Source organism: Mustela erminea, chromosome 6 (genome assembly GCF_009829155.1).
Source record: "Mustela erminea isolate mMusErm1 chromosome 6, mMusErm1.Pri, whole genome shotgun sequence".
NCBI lineage: Eukaryota > Metazoa > Chordata > Mammalia > Carnivora > Mustelidae > Mustela > Mustela erminea.
Window position 1 is genome coordinate 108,115,243 of NC_045619.1, and position 19,696 is coordinate 108,134,938.

At 38.1% G+C, this 19,696-nt stretch overlaps 1 protein-coding gene across 39 annotated transcripts in view; it reads left to right on the forward strand.

Moving 5' to 3' along the window:
• CACNA1C (calcium voltage-gated channel subunit alpha1 C) overlaps positions 1 to 19,696 on the forward strand; it is a 732,665-nt gene that overhangs the window by 695,071 nt on the left and 17,898 nt on the right. For all 39 annotated transcript variants that reach the window (XM_032349974.1, XM_032350007.1, XM_032349985.1 and 36 more), the window contains one exon: positions 1,235 to 1,337. In XM_032349974.1, coding sequence (XP_032205865.1) covers positions 1,235 to 1,337 — 103 coding nt within the window. The remainder of the gene's footprint in view (positions 1 to 1,234; positions 1,338 to 19,696) is intronic.

The following is a 19,696-nucleotide window of genomic DNA, read 5'->3' on the forward strand; positions in this document are numbered from 1 at the left end:
GTAATCTCAACCAGGTAGCCGTTGCTGAAGAGTACTGTTTCTACTCTATCCCCTCTTCTTTTAATTCCCACTCCCACCATTCCATACTCCCTGTTGGAATAACAATGAGCTGAAAGGGGTTGGGGGAAGTGAGGTCAGAGAGCTGTATAGAAGAAGCACAAATAGAAAACCTCAACTCCAGATAATCCATTCATGGGAAATAGAGAATTGAATTGTGCTCCATTTTGCTCAGTTTTTTCTCACCTAAATCTCCACTTTGTTCCCAAAAAAATTTTAGAAGACTTCCAAGGTTATATAAGATATGAGGAGGGGAAAAAAGCACAAGTTAAATGTAAAGTCAAAGCCCAATGGACAAAATAGCAGGGACAAGTGTGGCCTGCATGAGGTGATAGTGCATCCATCACAGCCTCCAAAGGGGCCTGAACAGGCTACCAATGTGTTCAGCTTCCCAGTGACTGCTCCACAATTCACACTGTCCATGAGAGTCAAGAAGACCCATCACTCAGGAAAATTATAACTCTTCTTGGCACTATGATTAATAAGAGGACACCATGTGATCTAACAAATAACATCTTTGACCACATCTTGAGAGCAAATGCCAGAATAACTTTCATGGTCCTCTTTCTCATAATTACTCTGCTGTGTGCTGAGTCCCCACACCAGGGCACAATGCAGCAACAGCAATTTGGGCCTGTGAGAAAGGAGAGAAAAGGGCAATTCACCCAGTCAACAAGCTTTTGACCCAGCCTGATGCAGAGGTATGTTTTTTTAATATACAGAAAAGAGGATACACTGTGCCTCCTGCAATGCAAACCTGCCATTATTGTCTCTCTTAGCAAGGCTCTGGATGAATGCTGGCTGGCAGGTGGGCTCCTGGCAAGTGTCTGGCATGCCAGTAGAGAGTGTATCCATATGCCTGAGTAGACCTTTGAGCTGAGGAGGGTGTTGGGTGGGCTTAACATGTCTTTGTGGGAGCAAGGGTCTAATAAGGAAAAATTCCATTCCTGCCTCACTGGGTACAGAAGGGTGAGAGTACTTATGGGAGAGCTGAAATTCTCCCCAGAAGAGGTTTTGAATACATTTTAGTGTCCCATGCCTCAAACCCCTACCTGCTGCTGACACTTGCACACAAGTTTGAAGGCTCCCTCCCAGCACTCTCCTGCCATGGTGGTTCTGTAGATCATTTGAGAACTGTTTGCTATAATCACCAACTTTGCCTCCTCTTAACCTCCAGCGCCTGGTCTCCATGAACATGCCTCTGAACAGTGATGGGACAGTCATGTTCAATGCTACCCTGTTTGCCCTGGTCCGGACAGCCCTGCGGATTAAAACAGAAGGTAAGGGTCATCTGAGGGCTACTGGGAGAACCATTTAGAAGATCTAGCAGACTAACCCAACAGCTGGCAAAATGCTCCCAAGATCTTCCCATTCTGGGTAGTATCAGAGCACAGGTTCAGTGGTAACCTTCACATCCAGGGATGTTGAAGAGGCCTGGCCTACTCTTGTTTCCTTTGCTCCTTGAATGGTTTTTTCGTCTCTAGCATATTTACTTTGAATTCTAGCACTCCATTAATTTCTAGAAATTATTCTGGATGATATCTTGAAGTCATCGTTTATAGTTCAAAAAGCATAAGATGATGAATGTTACCTAAAGCAGGGCTAAACCCCATCAAAATGGAATGTTACTGACTGTGTCGATCTCTCAAATGCTTAACTTTCTTTTTAAATTAGAACTGTCAAAAGGGGGTCGTATTGGCAAATGGTGACTATGGTCAAAGTCATCACATACAATTGTACAAGCTGTGCCTGGATCAAGGTGTTCAGCCAGCCAACAGGTGTGGTTTAAGATCTCACCTGTGCTCTACTGGTTGGGCCATGCTCCCTCGGGTCCATGTTCACCTGAAGGGATACCTTCTGGTTTGTACAAAGTTACAAACTGCTAGCAGCAGCCCTGGCTGAGATAATCTACTGTCTTTATAGATGATGAGTATTTCTGAACCACTATGTGGGAAAAGCTACATAGAATGTACCTATAAAGATGTGACTGCTCACAAACAGCTTCTAGCTTATTATAGTGTTTTGTAGAATGTGATCAAAAGACCACCTGCCTCAGATTCAGCTGCTGAAGCTTGTTTAAAATGTGATAAGTCATTTATTCTCTCTCTACTTCAGCTCCTTCATTGGTAAAATAAGAAAGATAATGATGTGTAGAAATTCAGTTCAGTGAATAATCCAGCAGAGAAGTGCCTTTCTCAGTTAAATCCTTCCAGAAAATAATAGAAACATCTAAAATGAAGGGAAACAAGAATGAGGCTAGCAAGACATATGTTAAAATAATGAGCTAATCTTTAAAAAATTAAAAATGTTTCAAGTTACGCTGCCAAACTAAAGAGAAACAAAGGCTGAGGGAGGCAGTCCAAAATGTTGGCATAAGAAGACCCTGAACTCACCTCCTCCCAAGGCTACACCAAATCTACACCCACATATGGAGTGATTCTTCTGGAAAAACTGAGTGCTGATTGAACAACTTCTACACAACAAAGGTTAGAGGGACCACACAGAAAATGACAGGAAAGATTAAGATATGGTAACTATGGGAAACCCTTTTCCAACAAAGCAATGTAACAACCTGCAGTGAGGAAGAATAACACTGAGAACACTATACCCAAATTCACCCAACCTGGGACACAGGAAGAACAGTGGCTTAAAGGGCAACAACACTATAAGTGAAGGAAATCCATTTATATCCACTAAATGGCAGAGGAAGGGGAACTACTGGAGTTCTCTTCAAGTTGGAGGTACCAACAAGCACCATTGTTTACATTCCCCTCCACCTTGATAGTGCAGATGGGAGCAGGGTCCAGGTGCTCTAGTTGGCCTGCTAGGGTTACTCCAATGAGCCTTAACCTACACCAGCTCTCCCCAAGATAACCCTCCACCCATCCCTGCCCCACCTCCAACCACCCTGCCAAGGTGACCTCCAGTTTCAGTGTATTCCCAGATACCTCAGCCAGTGCCTGCTTAGGCTCAAGCCATTCCATCAGGGTCATCCAGGCATAGTGCACCCCTGGACTCCCCCAGGACATATTGGCTTCAGGTCCAGCCAGCCAGCCAAAGCTTCCAGGCATATGCAATGTACACATGGAATGTACACAATGTACACAAGACTACACCTTAAGACGGGGAGTGGTGGCTATTCCACCTAATATGTAGAGACTAACACTGAAAATCAAACAAAATAAGGAGACAGGAGAATATCTTCTAAATGAAAGAACAAGATAAAGCCCCAGGAGGAAAAAATTCTGATGAAATGGTGACAGGTTATTTGCCAGACAAAGTAGAGTTCAAGGTAATGGTCATAAAGGTGTTCACCAGACAAACCATATGTGACTCTTAATCTCACAAAACAAACTGAGGGTTCATGGGGGGAGGGGGGTTGGGAGAAGGGGGGTGGGGTTATGGACATTGGGGAGGGTATGTGCTATGGTGAGTGCTGTGAAGTGTATAAACCTGGTGATTCACAGACCTGTACCCCTGGGGATAAAAATATATTATATGTTTATAAAAAATAAAAAATTTAAAAATTTAAAAAATAATAATAATAATAAAAAGTGTTCACCAAAGAAGAATGGAGGAACACAGTGAGAAGTTCAACAAAGAGTTAGAAAATATAAGAAAGTACCAGAGAGTACTCACAGAGCTGAAGAACACAATAATTGAATTGAAAAATACGCTAGGAATCAACAGCAGATTAGATGATACAGAAGAATGGCTTAGCAATCTGAAAGACAACAGTGGAAATCACCCAGTCGGAACAGCAAAACAAAAAGAGAATTTTTAAAAATGAGAATAGTTTTAACTTCCTTAATTTGGGGAAGGAAACAGGCGTTCAAGTCCAGGAGGCACAGAGAAACCCCCTCAAAATCGACAAAAATAGGTCAACACCTCAAGATATAATAGCTTGCAAATTTCAGAGATAAAGAAAAAATCCTGAAAGCAGCCCAGGACAAAATGCTCTTAACCTACAAGAGTAGAAACATAAGGCCAGCAGCAGACCTGTCGACAGAGACCTGGCAGGCCAGAAAAGGCTGGCATGATATATTCATTGTGCTAAATGGGAAAATACACAACAAAGAATAGCTGTTATTCAGAATAGAGAAGAGATAAAGGCTGACATTCAGAATAGAAGGAGAGATGAAGAATGTCCAGGACAAACAAAAGCTAAAGGAATTTGTGAACACTGAACCAGCCCTGCAGGAACTATTAAAGGGGATCCTTTGAATGAAGAGAGAGCCCAAACTAACAAACACCAGAGAGGAACAGAGACAATCTACAAAAACAGTGACTTTACAGGTAATACAATGGCATTAAATTCAGATCTTCCAATAATTACTATGAATGTAAATGGACTAAGTGCTCCAATCAAAAAACATAGGGTGTCAGATTGGATTAAAAAAAAAAAAATACCCATTGATATGCTGTCTACAGGAAATTCATTCTAGACCGAAAGACACCTCCAGATTGAAAGTGAGAGGGTAGAGGACCATTTATCATGCTAATGGACATCTTAAGAAAGCTGGAGTGGCAATCCTTATATCATACAAATTAGATTTTAAACCAAGACTGTAATAAGAGATGAAGAAGGACACTCTATCATAATAAAAGGATCTATCCAACGAAAAGACCTAACAATTGTAAATATTTATGCCCTTAACTTGGGAACAGCCAATTATATAAACCAATTAATGACAAAATTAAGGAAATACATTGATAATAATACAGTAATAGTAGGGAACTTAACACCCCACTCACAACAATAGACAGATCATCTAAGCAGAAGATCAACAAAGAAACAAGGGCTTTGAATGACACACTGGAACAGATGGACTTCACAGATATATACAAAGCATTCCATCTTAAAGCAACAGAATACACATTCTTCTCAAGTGCACATGGGATATTCTCCAGATGAGATCACATAATGGATCACAAATCAGATCTCATGTGGTATAAAAAGACTGAGATTATACCATTCATATTTTCAGACCACAATGCTTTAAAACTTGAACTCAATCACAAGAAAAAATTTGGAAGGAACACAAATACATGGAGGCTAAAGAGCATCCTACTAAAGAATGAATGGGCCAATCAGGAATTTAAAGAAGTATTTTTTAAAAATACATGGAGGCAAATAAGAGTGAAAACATGACCGTTTAGAACCTTTGGGATGCAACAAAGGTAGTCCTAAGATGGAAGTATATAGCAATACAGGCCTTTCTCAAGAAACAAGAAAACTCTCAAATACACAACCTAACTTTACACCTAAAGGAATTGGGAAAAGAACAGCAAATAAAGCCTAAATCCAGCAGGAGAAGAGAAATAATAAACAGTAGGGCAGAAATCAATAATATAGAAATTAAAAAAAAAAACAGTTGAGCAGAACAATGAAACTAGGAGCTGGTTCTCTGAAAGATTTAATAAGATTGATAAACCTCTAGCCAGATGTATCAAAAAAGAAAAGAAGAAGGACCCAAATAAATGAAATCATGAATGAACAAGGACAGATCACAACCAACACTGAAGAAATACAAACAACTATAAGAGAATATTATGAGCAATTATATGCCAACAAATTAGGCAATCTGGACGAAAAGGATGCATTCCTTGAAAAATATAAATTACTGAAACTGAAACAGGAAGAATGAGAAACCTGAACAGGCCCGTAACCAGCAAAGAAATTGAATCAGTAATTAAAAATCTAATAAAAAAGAGTCCAGAGTCAGATGGCCTCCCAGCAGAATTCCAACAAACATTTAAAGAATTAATACCTATTCTTCTGAAGCCATTTCAAAAAAAATAGATATGGAAAGAAAACTTCCAAACTTATTCTATGAGGCCAGCATTATCTTGATCCCCAAACCAGGCAAAGACCCCATCAAAAGGGAGAACTACAGACCAATATCCCTGATGAAAATGGATACAAAACTTCTCACCAAGATATTAGCTAATAGGATCCAACAGTATATCAAAGGGATTATTCACCATGACCAAGAGGGATTTGTTCCTGGGCCACAGGGTAGTTCAACATTCATAAATCAATGTGATACACCATGTTAATAAAAGAAAGAACAGAACCATATGATTCTCTTAATCAATGCCAAAAAAGCATTTGACAAAACACAGCATCCTTTCTTGATAAATAAAAAAAAAAAAAACTGTCTGCCATTTAGGGATAGAGGGAACATACCTCAATATCACAAAAGCCATATACAAAAAACCCACAGCAAATATAATCTCAATGGGGGAAAACTTAATGCTTTCCCCCTAAAGCTAGGAACACAGCAGGAATGTTCACTCTCACCACTGCTGTTCCACATGGTACTGGAATCAGCCCTCAGCTGATCAGACAACAAAAAGCAATCAGACAAAAAAAAGAAATAAAGGGCATCCAAGTCAGCAAAAGACATCAAACTTTCACTCTTTGCAGATGACATGATACTCTACTTAGAAAACCCAAAAACTCAACCCAAAAATTATTAGAACTGATACAGGAATTCAACAAAGTGGCAGAATATGAAGTCAATGCACAGAAATCAGTTGCATTTCTATACACTAACAATGAAGCAAAAGAAAGAGAAATGGAGGACTCAGTCCCATTTACAATTGCACTAAAAACCATAAGATACCTAGGAGTAAACCTAAACAAAGAGGTAAAGGATTGGTACTCTGAAGACTACACAGCACTTGTGAAAGAAATTGAGGAAGACACAAAGAAACGAAAAATCATCCCATGCTCATGGATTAGAAGAATAAATATTGTTAAAATGTCTATACTACCCAAAACTATCCACACATTCAATGCAATCCTTATCAAAATACCATCAGCATTTTTCACAGAACTGGAACAAACAATCTTAAATTTTGTGTGGAACCAAAAGAGACCCTGAATAGCCAAAGGAATGTTGAAAAGGAAAACCAAAGCTGGAGGTATCACAATTCCAGAATTCAAGTCCTATTACAAAGCTGTAATCATCAAGACAGTATGGTACTAGCACAAAAAATGATACACAGATCCATGGAAGAGAATAAGAACCCTCAACTCTGTCGTCAACTTATCTTCAACAAAGGAGGTAAGAATATCCAGTGTAAAAAAAGACAGTCTCTTCCACAAATGCTGTTGGGAAAATTGGACAACCACATGCAAAAGAATGAAACTGGATCACTTTCTTACACCATACACCAAAAAAAAACTCAAAATGAATGAAAGACCTAAATATGAGACAGGAATCCACCAAAACCCTAGAGGAGAATACAGACAGCAACCTCTTTGACTTTGACTGCAGCAACTTCTTGCTAGCCACATCTCCAAAGGCAAGAGAAACCAAAGCAAAAATGAACTATTGGAACTTCATCAAGATAAAAAGCTTCTACACAGCAAAGGTAACAACCAACAAAACTAAAAGCCTACAGAATGAGAGAAGATATTTGCAAATGACATATCAGATAAAGGGCTAGTATCCAAAATCTATAAAGAACTTATCAAACTCTACACCCAAAAAAAATAAAAATCCAGTCAAGAAATAGGCAGAAGGGCATTTATCCAAAGAAGACATATAAATGGCCAACAGGCACATGAAAAAATGCTCAAAATCACTCATCATCAGAGAAATACAAATCAAAACCACAATGAGATACCACCTCACATCAGTCAGAATGAACAACTCAGGAAACAACAGATGTTGGCTAGGATGTGGAGAAAGGGGAACCCTCTTGCACTGTTGGTGGGAATGCAAACTGGTGCAGCCACTCTGGAAAACAGTATGGAGGTTCCCTAAAAAGTTAAAATAGAACAACCCTATGACCCAGCAATTACACTACTAGGTATTTATCCAAAAGATACAAACATAGTGATTCAGAGCGGCACATGCACCCCAATGTTTATAGCAGCGATGTCCACAATAGCCAAGCAATAGAAAGAGCCCAGATGTCCATCAACAAATAAATAGATAAAGAAGATGTGGTAGATAGATAGATAGATACAGATATAGATATAATGGAATATTACTGAGCCATCAAAAAGAATGAACTCTTGCTATTTGCAGTGATAGGGATGGAACATCAGGGTATTATGCTAAGCAAAATAAGTCAGTCAGAGAAAGACAAATACAATATGATTTTGTTCATATGTGGAATTTAAGAAACAAAACAGATGAACATAGGGGAAGGAAGGAAGAATAAAATAAGACAAAAATAGAGAGGGAGACAAACCATAAGAGACTCTTAATCATAGGAAACAAACTGAGGGTTGCTGGAGGAGAAGGAGGTTGGGGGTGTGGGATAACTGGGTGATGGGCATTAAGGAGGTCACTGGAAGTAATCTGGTGAATCACTAAATTCTACCTCTGGAACTAATGATACAATATATGTTAATAAAAAGTGAGAATAGTTTTAAGAACTTCTAGAACAACATCAGATACACAAACATTCACATTATAGTAGTTCCAGAAGGAATAGGGAAGTTATTTGAAGTTATTTGAAGAAATAATGGCTGAAAATTTCCCTAAGCTGGGGAAAGAAACAGACATCCAGGTCCAGGAAGCACAAAGAGCCCTAAACAAGATGAACCCAAAAAACCACACCAAGGAATTTTATAATTAAATTGTCAAAAGTTAAAGACAAGGGGAGAGTTTTTAAAGTAGCAAGAGAAAGACAGCTTGTTACAGACAAAGGAACTGCCATAAGAGTATCAGCATATTTTTCAGCATAAAGTTTTCATGACGGAAGTAAGTGGAATAATATATTCAAAGTACTGAAAGAGAAAACTGCCAACCAAGAAATCTCTACCTGGCAAGGTTATCATTCAGAACTGAAGGAGAGATAGTTTCCTAGGCAAGCAAAAGTTAAAGGAATTTATCACCACTAAACCAACCTTACCAGAAATATTAAAGGACCTTCTTTAAGCAAAAAAGAAAAATCTGTAACTGGAAGTAAGAAAATATATGAAAGAAAAATATTTGTTGGTAAAGGAAAATATATAGGAAATGTGGTAAATCAGCCACTTAAAAAATAGTATGAGGATTAAAAGTCAAAAATAGTAATTTAACTATAACTACAGTAAGTAGTTAAGGAATACACAAAATTAAAACATGTCAGGGGCGCCTGAGTGACTCAGTTGGTTAAGTGTCTAACTTCTGATTTTGGCTCAGGTCATGACCTCACAGTCATCAGATCAAGTCCCACTTCAGGGCTCCACACTTAGCAAAGAATCTGCTTGAATTCTCTTTCTCCCTCTTCCTTTGTCCCTCTCCCTACTTTCTCTTTTTTTCTCTCCCACTCTCTGTCTCCCTCTCAAATGAACAAATAAATCTTTTTTTTTTAATTAAAAAATATAAGATGTCAAATAGAATGTTAGAAATATAAAATGTCGGGGTGGGGAGTAAAAATGTAGCGCTTTTAGAATGTGTTAAAAACAAATGACTATTAGCTTAAAATAGACTGCTATGTATATAGGTCAATATATATGAACTCATGGTAACCATAAACCAAAACTTACAATAGATAAAAAATAAAGAGAAAGGGACTCAAACAAAACTAAAGAAAACCATCAAACACAAATGAACAGACTGAGGGAAGAAAAACAAAGCAGAAGAATTGCCATAACAAGCAGAAAACAGCTGACCAAGTGACAATAAGTACATACCTATTAATAATTACATTAAATATAAATGGACCAAGTGCTCCAATCAGAAGACATAGGGTGGCTGTATAGATTTTTTAAAAAGAACCATTTATATACTGCCTTTAAGAGACTCAAATCAGATCTAAAGCCACACAGAGACTGAAAATGAAGAGATGGGAAAATGATATTCCATGGAAATGGAAACAAAAAGGAAGTTGGTGAAGTAATACTCACATGAGACTAAATAAACTTTAAAAGAAAGATTATAACAAAAGACAAAGAAGAGCATTACATAATGATAAAGTGTTCAATCCAAGAAGAGATATAACATTTGTCAATATTCATGCTCCCAACATAAGAACATTTAAAAATATAAAGAAAATATTAATAGACACAAAGGAAGAAATTGACAGTAATACAATAATAGTAGGGAACTTTAATATTTCCCTTAACCAATGGGTAAATCATCTACAGATTCAATAAGGAAATACTAGCCTTAAACGACACATTTGGCCAGAAGAACTTAATAGATATATATGAACATTTCATCCAAAACAACAGAATACACATTCTATTCAAGTGCACATGGAACATTTTCCAAGATAGGCCACAAAGCAATTATTCATATATTAATAAATTCAAGAAGACTGATATCATATCAAGCATCTTTTCTAACCACAATGTTGTGAAACTGGAAATTAATTACAAGAAGAAAACTGGAAAACACACAAACATGTGGAAAATGAACAATATGTTACCAAACAACCAGTGGGTAAACAAAGAAATCAAAGAGGAAATTTTTAAAAATACCTTGAGACAAAAGAAAATAGAAACACAACTTTCCAAAATCAGTGGCATGTAACAAAAGCAGTTCTAAGAAGGAAGTTCATAATGATACAGGCCTACCTCAAGAAACAAGAAAAATCCCAAATAAACCCTTGCATTCGGAGACATGCCTTGAAAGAATTTGCTGTGGCTGTTGTCGAAGAGGTTACTGCCTATGTACTACTCTAGGATTTTGATGGATTCCTGTCTTACATTGAAGTCTTTCGTCCATTTTCAGTTTATCTTTGTGTACAGTGTAAAAGAATGGTTGAGTTTCATTCTTCTTTGTATAGTTGTTCAATGTTCTCAACACCATTTATTGAAGAGACTGTCTTTTTTCCATTGGATATTTTTTCCTGCTTTGTCAAAGATTAATTGACCATAAAGCTGAGGGTCCATGTCTGGGCTCTATATTCTGTTCCATTGGCTGCAGGGGCACATATGTGAACTGGGAGCAGCTGGCAGTTTTAGAAGCAAAAGGGGCAGAGATGTGCCTGGACGTGGAAGTGAGGGCTGGAGTGCTGTTGTGGGGCACACAACCCAGGATGCTGCAGTTTTTAGCAGCACAGACAAAAACGGAGTCAGTGTAGCCTGAGAACAGACTGCAATCTCTCTGTTCTGAGACAGAAGTTTAAATATGGTCACTTCTGCTCTGACTCTTGGGAGAGCAGAACTCTGCCCAAACAGTATTGCCTGAGTAACAGCGCAACAGGCTCCTCCCCCAGAAGACAGGCTGGAAGAACAAGAGGCTGGCAACCCTAAGTTCCCTATAAAACAGGAGCATCTTGCTTCGGTTGTGGTCAATAACCTAGACTCTATATATTTCTTCAACCACCCCTCAACAGAATGACTAAAAGAAGGAACCCACAACACAGGAAAAATTCAGAGACCATGACCTTGGCCACAGAACTAATGGATATGGATATAATAAGCAAGATGTCAGAAATAGACTTCAGGGTAACAGTTATGCAGACAATAGCTAGAATGAAGGAAACCACTAGTGGCAGCATAGATTCTCTAAGGGCAGAAATGAGAGCTGATCTGGCAGAACTTAAAAATGCTATCAATGAGATTCAATCTAATCTAGATACTCTAACAGCTAGGGTAAATGAGGCAGAAGAATGAATTAGTGATCTAGAAGACAAACTGATAGAAAAGAAGGAACAGGAGGAGGCCTGGAACAAACAGCTTAATATGCATGAAAACAGAATTAGAGAAATAAATGGCACCATGAAACATTCCAATGTCAAAATTATTGGGATCCCTGGTGGGGAGGTGGTAGAGAGAGAGAGACAGAGGACTGGAAGAGATAGTTGAGCAAAGCATAGCTGAGAACTTCCCTAATCTGGGGAATAAAACAAGCATTTGTGTCATAGAGGCAGAGGACCCTTCCCAAGGTCAAGGAGAACAGACTCACACCCAGGCATGTAATAGTAAAACTCGCAAATCTTAAAACCAAGGAAATCATCTTAAGGGCAGTTAGGGGGAAAAGATTCCTTACATACAGAGGGAGGAACATCAGAGTAATGTCAGACCTGTCCACAGAGACCTGGCAAGCCAGAAAGGGCTGGTAAGACATATTCAGGGTACTAAATGAGAAGAACATGCAGCCAAGAATACTTTATCTGGCAAGGCTCTGGTTTAGAATGGATGGAGAGATAAAGAGCTTCCAAGACTGGCAAAAACTGAAAGAATATGTGCCCACTAAGCTGGCCCTGCAAGAAATATTAAGTGGAGTTCTATAAAAGGAAAAAGACCCCAAGAGTGATATAAAACAGAAATTTACAGAGAAAATCTGTGGAAACAAGGACTTCACAGGTGATATGATGACAATTAAATTATATCTTTCAATAATCACTATCAACAACCTGAGTGCTCCCATAAAACAGCACAGGGTTGCAGATTGTATAAAAAGACAGGAACCCTATTTAAATTCAATTAATCAACATATAATACATCATCAGTTTCAGATGTAGAGTTCAATAATTCATCGATTGTGTATAACATTCAGGGCTCATCATTATGCAAGTAATCTTAAAGAAACTACTGTTTGTCAAAATTTAGTGTGGTATCAAATATGTACATCCCCATGTTTCTTGTAAGGCTGGATTTTCTTCATGTGCTTCAACCAACACCACATATCACAATTGCCTGAATGCAAAATAAATATAAGAGTTCAGATATCTTAAAAAAAAAAAAAAAAGACAGGACCCATCCATATGCTGTCTCCAGGAGATTCATTTTGAACCTAAAGATACATCCAGACTAAAAGTGAAAGGATGGCAATTTTCATGCCAACAGACCTCAAAAGAAAGATGCAGTAGCAATTCTCTTATCAGACAAATTAGATTTTAAGCTAAAGACTGTACTTAGAGATACAGAAGGACATTATACCATTATTTTATATGTATATGTTTTTTTAATTTTTTAAACTTCTTTTCAGTGTACCAGAATTAATTGTTTATGTACCACACCCAGTGTTCCATGCAATATGTGCCCTCCATAATACCCACCACCAGGCTCACCCAATTTCAGACCAATATCCCTGATGAATATGGATGCTAAGATTCTCAACAAGATCCTAGCTAATAGGATCCAACAGTCCATTAAAAAGATTATCCATCGTGACTAGGTGGGATTTATCCCTGGGTTGCAAGTGTGATTCGACATTTGCAAATCAATCAATGCAATAGAACAAATCAGTAAGAGAAGAGAGAAGAACCACATGGTCATCTCAATTGATGCAGAAAAAGCTTTTGACAAAATCTAGCATCTGTTCCTGATTAAAATGCTTCAAAGTATAGGGATAGAGGGAACATTCCTCAACTTCACCAAATCTATCTATGAAAAACCCACAGCAAATATCATCCTCAATGGAAAAAAGTTGACAGCCTTCCCTTTGAGATCAGGAACACAACAAGGATGCCCACTCTCACCACTCTTGTTCAACATGGTATTAGAAGTCCTAGCAACAGCAATCAGACAAAGAGAAATAAAAGGTATTCAAATTGGCAATGAAGAAGTCAAACTCTCTCTTTGCAGATGAAATGATACTTTCTATGGAAAACCCAAAAGACTCCACCCCCAAACTACTAGAACTCATACAGCAATTCAGTAATGTGGCAGGATACAAAGTCAATGTACACTATACCATTCTTAAAGGGTCTATCCAAGAAGAGGATCTATAATTTACAATTGTAACTATCTATGCCCCAACATGGAAGCAGCCAACTACATAAACCAACTGTTAACCAAAATAAAGAGACATATTCATAATAATATGTTAATTGTAGGAGACCTCAACCCTCTCACTCAGCAACAGACAGGTTATCTAAGCAGAAAATCAACAAATATATATATATATATATAGTCCAGTGTGTCTCATATATGTGTGTGTGTGTGTGTGTGTGTGTGTGTGTATACACAGAGAATATTCTACCCTAAAACAACAGACTACTCATTCTTCTTGAGCACACATGGAACTTTCTCAAGAATAGACCACATACTGGGTCACAAATCAAGTCTCAACTGATACCAAAAGACTGAAATTATTCCATGCATATTCTCAGACCACAGTGCTTTGAAACTGGAGGTCAATCACAAGAAAAAGTTTGGAAGAAATTCAAACACTTGGCAGCTAAAGACCATCCTGCACAAGAATGTTTGGATCAACCAGAAAATCAAAGAAGAACTTAAACAATTCAAGTGAACAAAAACACTTCAGTCCAAAACCTGTGGGGTACAGCAAAGGTGGTCCTGAGGGGGAAGTACATAGCCATCCAAGCCTCACTCAAAAAAATAGAAAAATTCCAACTACCTTTACACCTTAAAGAAGTAGAGAATCAACAACAAATTAACCCTAAGCCATACATGAGGAAGGAAATAATTAAGATTAGAGCAGAGAATTAGAAACCAAAAATACAGTAGAACACAACAAAACTGGAAGCTGATTCTTTGAAAGAATTAATAAGATCTATGAGCCACTGGCCAGATTATCCAAAAGAAAAGAGAAAGGACCCAAATTAATAAAATTATGAATGAAAGGGGAGATATCATAACACCAAGGAAATAGACACAATCATCAGAAATTTTTATCAAAAGCTATATGACAATAAGTAATCTAGAAGAAATGAATGCATGCTTAGAAACCTATTCTGTTCCATTGATCTATGTGTCTGTTTTTGTGCCAGTACCATGGCACAGCTTTGTAATATAGCTTGATATTAGGCAGTGTGATGCCCCCAGCTTTGTTTTTCTTTTTCTACTTTTGGGACTTCATCAAGATAAAAAGGTTCTGCACAGCAAAGGAAACAGTCAATAAAACAAAGAGGCAACCCACAGAATGGAAGAAGATATTTGCAAATGACACTACAGATAAAGGGCTGGTATCCAAGATCTATAAAGAACTTCTCAAACTCAACACCTCCCCCACCCCAAAAAAAAATCAAGTCAAAAAATGGGCAGAAGACATGAACAGACACTTTTCCAAAGAAGACATATATGAATGGATAACAGACACATGAATAAATGTTCAAGATCATTAGCCATCCAGGAAATTCAAATCAAAACCATATTGAGATACCACATTACACCCAGTTAGAATGGCAAAAATTGGCAAGGCAAGAAACAACAGATGTTGGAGAGGATGTGGGGAGAGGGAAACCCTCTTACATTGTTGGTGGGAATGCAAGCTGGTAGAGCCACTTTGGAAAACAGTGTGGAGTTTCCTCAAAAATTTAAAAATGGAGCTACCCTATGATCCAACAATTGCACTACTGGGTATTTACCCCAAAGATACAGATATACTGAAAAGAAGGGGAAAATGCACCCCAATGTTTATAGCAGCAATGTACCCAATAGCCAAACTGTGGAAGGAGCTGAGATGCCCTTCCACAGATGAATGAATAAAGATGTGGTCCACATAAACAATGGAATATTACTGAGCCACCAGAAAGTATGAGTACCCACCATTTGCATTGACATGGATAGAACTGGAGGAGATTATGCTAAGTGAAATAAGTCAAGCAGAGAGACAATTATCATATGGTTTCACTTATATATGGAACATAAGGAATAGCATGGAGGACATTAGAAGGAAAGGAAAAATGAAGGAGGTAGGAATCAGAGAGGGAGATGAACCATGAGAGACTATGGATTCCAGGAAAGAAACTGAGGGTTTCATAAGGGAGGTGGGGGTGGTGGGGATGAGTTCGCCCAGTGATGGGTATTAAGGAAGATGTGTATTGCATGGAGCACTGGATGTTATATGCAAACAATGAATCATGGAACACTACATCAAAAACTAATAATGTACCGTATGGTGACTAATATAACATAATAAAATAAAATAAAATAAAACATGGAGGAAGAATTTTTTTTAAGTCCCAAATAAACCATCTGACTCTATACCTAAAATAACTTTTAAAAAAATAGGAACAAAGCCCAATATTAGTAAAGGGAAGGAAATAATAAAGACCAGAGTGGAAATAAATGAAATAGAGATGGGGGGGAGAAGAAGAAGAGATAATAAAAGTAAGAGCTTTTTCTCTTTTTTTAAGATTTTTTAAAAATCTATTTGTCAGAGAGTACAAGCAGGGGGAGCAACAGGCAGAGAGAGAAGCAGGCTCCCCACTGAACAGGAAGCCTGATGCAGGATTTTATCCCAGGGACCTGTGATCATAACCTGAGCCGAAGGTAGACACTTAACTGACTGTGCCACCCAGGCATCCCAAGAGCTGGTTCTTTGAAAAGATCAATGAAATCAACAGCCAAACTCAAGAGAAAAAGGGAGAGGACCCAAATAAATAAAATCAGAAATGAAGGAAAAGTTACAACGAACACCACAGAAATACAAAGGCTAAGACATTACTACAATTATACACCAACAAATTGGAAAGCTTAAAAGAAATGGATAAATCCTAGAAATACATAATCTTCCAAGGCTGAAACACACACACACACACACACACACACACACAAATAGAAAATCTGAATAGATCAATTACAAGTAATAAAATTGAAATAGTGATTTTTAAACTCCAAAACAACAGAAGTCCAGGACAAGATGGCTTCATGGCTTAATTCTACCAAACATTTAAAGAAGAGTTAGTACCCTGATATGAGGAAGTGGTGATGCAACATGGGGGCTTAAGTGGGTAGGAGAAGAATAAATGAAACAAGATGGGATTGGGAGGGAGACAAACCATAAGTGACTCTTAATCTCACAAAACAAACTGAGGGTTGCTGGGGGGAGGGGGTTTGGGAGAAGGGGGTGGGATTATGGACATTGGGGAGGGTATGTGCTTTGGTGAGTGCTGTGAAGTGTGTAAACCTGGTGATTCACAGACCTGTACCCCTGGGGATAAAAATATATGTTTATAAAAAATAAAAAATTTAAAAAAAAAAAAGAAGAGTTAGTACCTATTCTCAAATTATTCCAAAAGACTGAAGAGGAAGGAAGTCTTCCAAACTTATTTTACAAGGTCACATTACCCTGTTACCAAAACCAAAGATACCACAAGAAATAAAATTACAGACCAATATATCTGATAATATAGATGTAAAAATCCTAACAAAATATTAGCAAAAAAATTTCAATGATACATTAAAAGGATCATACACCACAATCAAGTGAAATTTATTCCAGAGATGCAAGGATGGTTCCACGCCCACAAATTAATCAGTGTGATACCTCACATTAACAAAACAAAGGATAAAAATCATATGATCATCTTAATAGGTACAGGAAAAAGCATGTGACAAAATTCAACATTCATTTATGATAAGAAAAAAAACTCGACAAAGTAGGTATAGAAGGAATGTATCTCAGCATAATAAAGGCCATATATGATAGATAAGCCCACAGCTAACATCGTACTCAACAGTGAAAAGCTTTCAGCATTTCCTGTAGGATCAGGAATAAGACAAGTATGTCCACTCTCACCACTTTTATTCAACATAGTATCGGAAATCCTAGCCATGGCAATTACACAAGAAAAAGAAATAAAATTCATCCAAATTGGACAGGAAAAAGTAACACTGGATAGGAAAAAGACATATTTGCAGATGACATGATACTATATAGAGAAAACCCTATATAGAGAAAACCCTAAAGACTCCACCAAAATCTGTTAGAACTAATAAATGAATTCAGCAATATCACTGGTTACAAAATTAACGTACAGAAATCAGTGTTTCTATACACTAATAACTATAAGAAAAAGAAAGTAGGAAAATAATTTCATTTATAATTGCATCAAAAATAATGAAATACCCATGAGTAAATTTAACCAAAGATGTGAAAGAATTGTACTCTGAATACAGTTTAAACTGTTAAAACTTAAACTAAAAAGGCACCTGAGTGGCTCAGTCGGTTAAATGTCTGTCTTCAGCTCAGGTTAAGATCTCAGCGTCCTGGGATCAAGCCTCACATCAGGCTCCCTGCTCAGCAAGAAGTCTGCTTCTCCCTCTCCCTTTTTACCTCCCCTTGCTTTTGTGCTCTCTCTCTCCCTCTCTCAAATAGATAAATAAAATCTCTATTAAAAAAGACATTGATGAAAGAAATTGAAGACATGAATAAATGGAAAGATATTTTGTGCTCATGGATTAGAAGAATTAATATTATTAAAGTGTCCATACTACCAAAACAATCTACAGATTCAGTGTAATCCCTATCAAAATATCAATGACATTTTTAACAGAACTACACTCAAAATGTGTATGGAGCCACCAAAAAAATTCAAAAGCCAGAGCAACCTTGAAAAAGAACAAAACTGGAGGTAGCATGCTCCATGATTTCAAACTATACTACAAAACAGTATGGTACTGGCATGAACACAGACACATAGATCAATGGAACACACTACAGAACCCAAGAAAAGACCCACACATATAGAGTCAATTAACCTGTGACAAAAGAGGCAAGAATATACAATGAGGAAGTCTCTTCAATAAATAGTGTTGGGGACATTGGACAGTTACCTGCAAAGGAACAAAACTGGACCACTATCTTACACCATATGCAAAAATACATAAAAATTAAATGTACTGAAGACTTGAATGTAAGACTTGAAACCATAAAACTCCTAGGAGAAAATATAGGCAGTAAGTTTTTTGACATAGGTCTTAGCAATATTTTTAGACCAGTCTCCGTAGGCAAGGATGAAAAGCTAAAATAAACAAATGAGACTACATCAAACTAAAGTTTCACACAGTGAAGGAAACCAACATAATGAAAAGACAACTTACTAAATAGGAAAAGGGTTGGTAGGGTTTGTTTCTCCCAGAGGAACAAACAAAGGAAAAAGCTGTTCCGTGCTTCTGGTGGGGCCCAGCTGTGCTTGGCATTCCTTGGCCATAGTGATAGCACTCCAGTCTCTGCCTCCATCTTCACATGGCCTTCTTCCCTTGTGTGTCTCTGTGCGACTTCTCCTCTTCTTATGCAGACACCAGTAGTATGGGATGTAGGGCCCACTCTAATAAATCTTAACTGAAAACATCTGCAAAGACCCTACATGCTAAGGCCACATGTTAAGGTTCCATGTGGACAGGAATTTGGTGGGAACGCTTTTCAACTCACTACAGAAGATAAACATATTTGAGCATTACTTTAATAAGGACTCTTTCATTGCATATGTCAGAAACCACTAACTACCTTACCCAGGAAGGGAATTAAACCATGCAGGATTACCTCCATAACTTGATTGCCCAGGATCATCCTCTGGTGCCAGGTACTGTTTGGATCCAACAGGCGACTCAGGAGTCCATCACTCTCCCTCCATTGCCACCTCTGCTTCCTTCTGTTGGGAGCCTCTCCGGTGTGGCCACAGGGCAGATTTCACCTCAGACAGTCTAAAACCAGAGCTCTCAACCGTACTGCTTGCCCTGTATAGTAGCAGTAAACACCCCTGTACTGGTTTCCTATGGCTATGGAACCAATTACCACAGATTCTTTTGTTTGAACAACACCTAGTTGCTAGCTCACAGTTCTGTAGGTCATGGGTCTAGCTGTGGAGTAGCTGAGTTCTCTGCTAGGGGTTTTAAAAAGCCAAAATGAGGATACTGATCAGGATGTGCCCTCTTCCAGAGGCTCCCAGCTCATTCAGGATTTTGGAGGAATTCATGTCTTGCCATTGTAGGGCTGGCTCTCAGGTGGGGACCACTGAGCCCCCAGAGGCTGCCTCTCTTTATTCA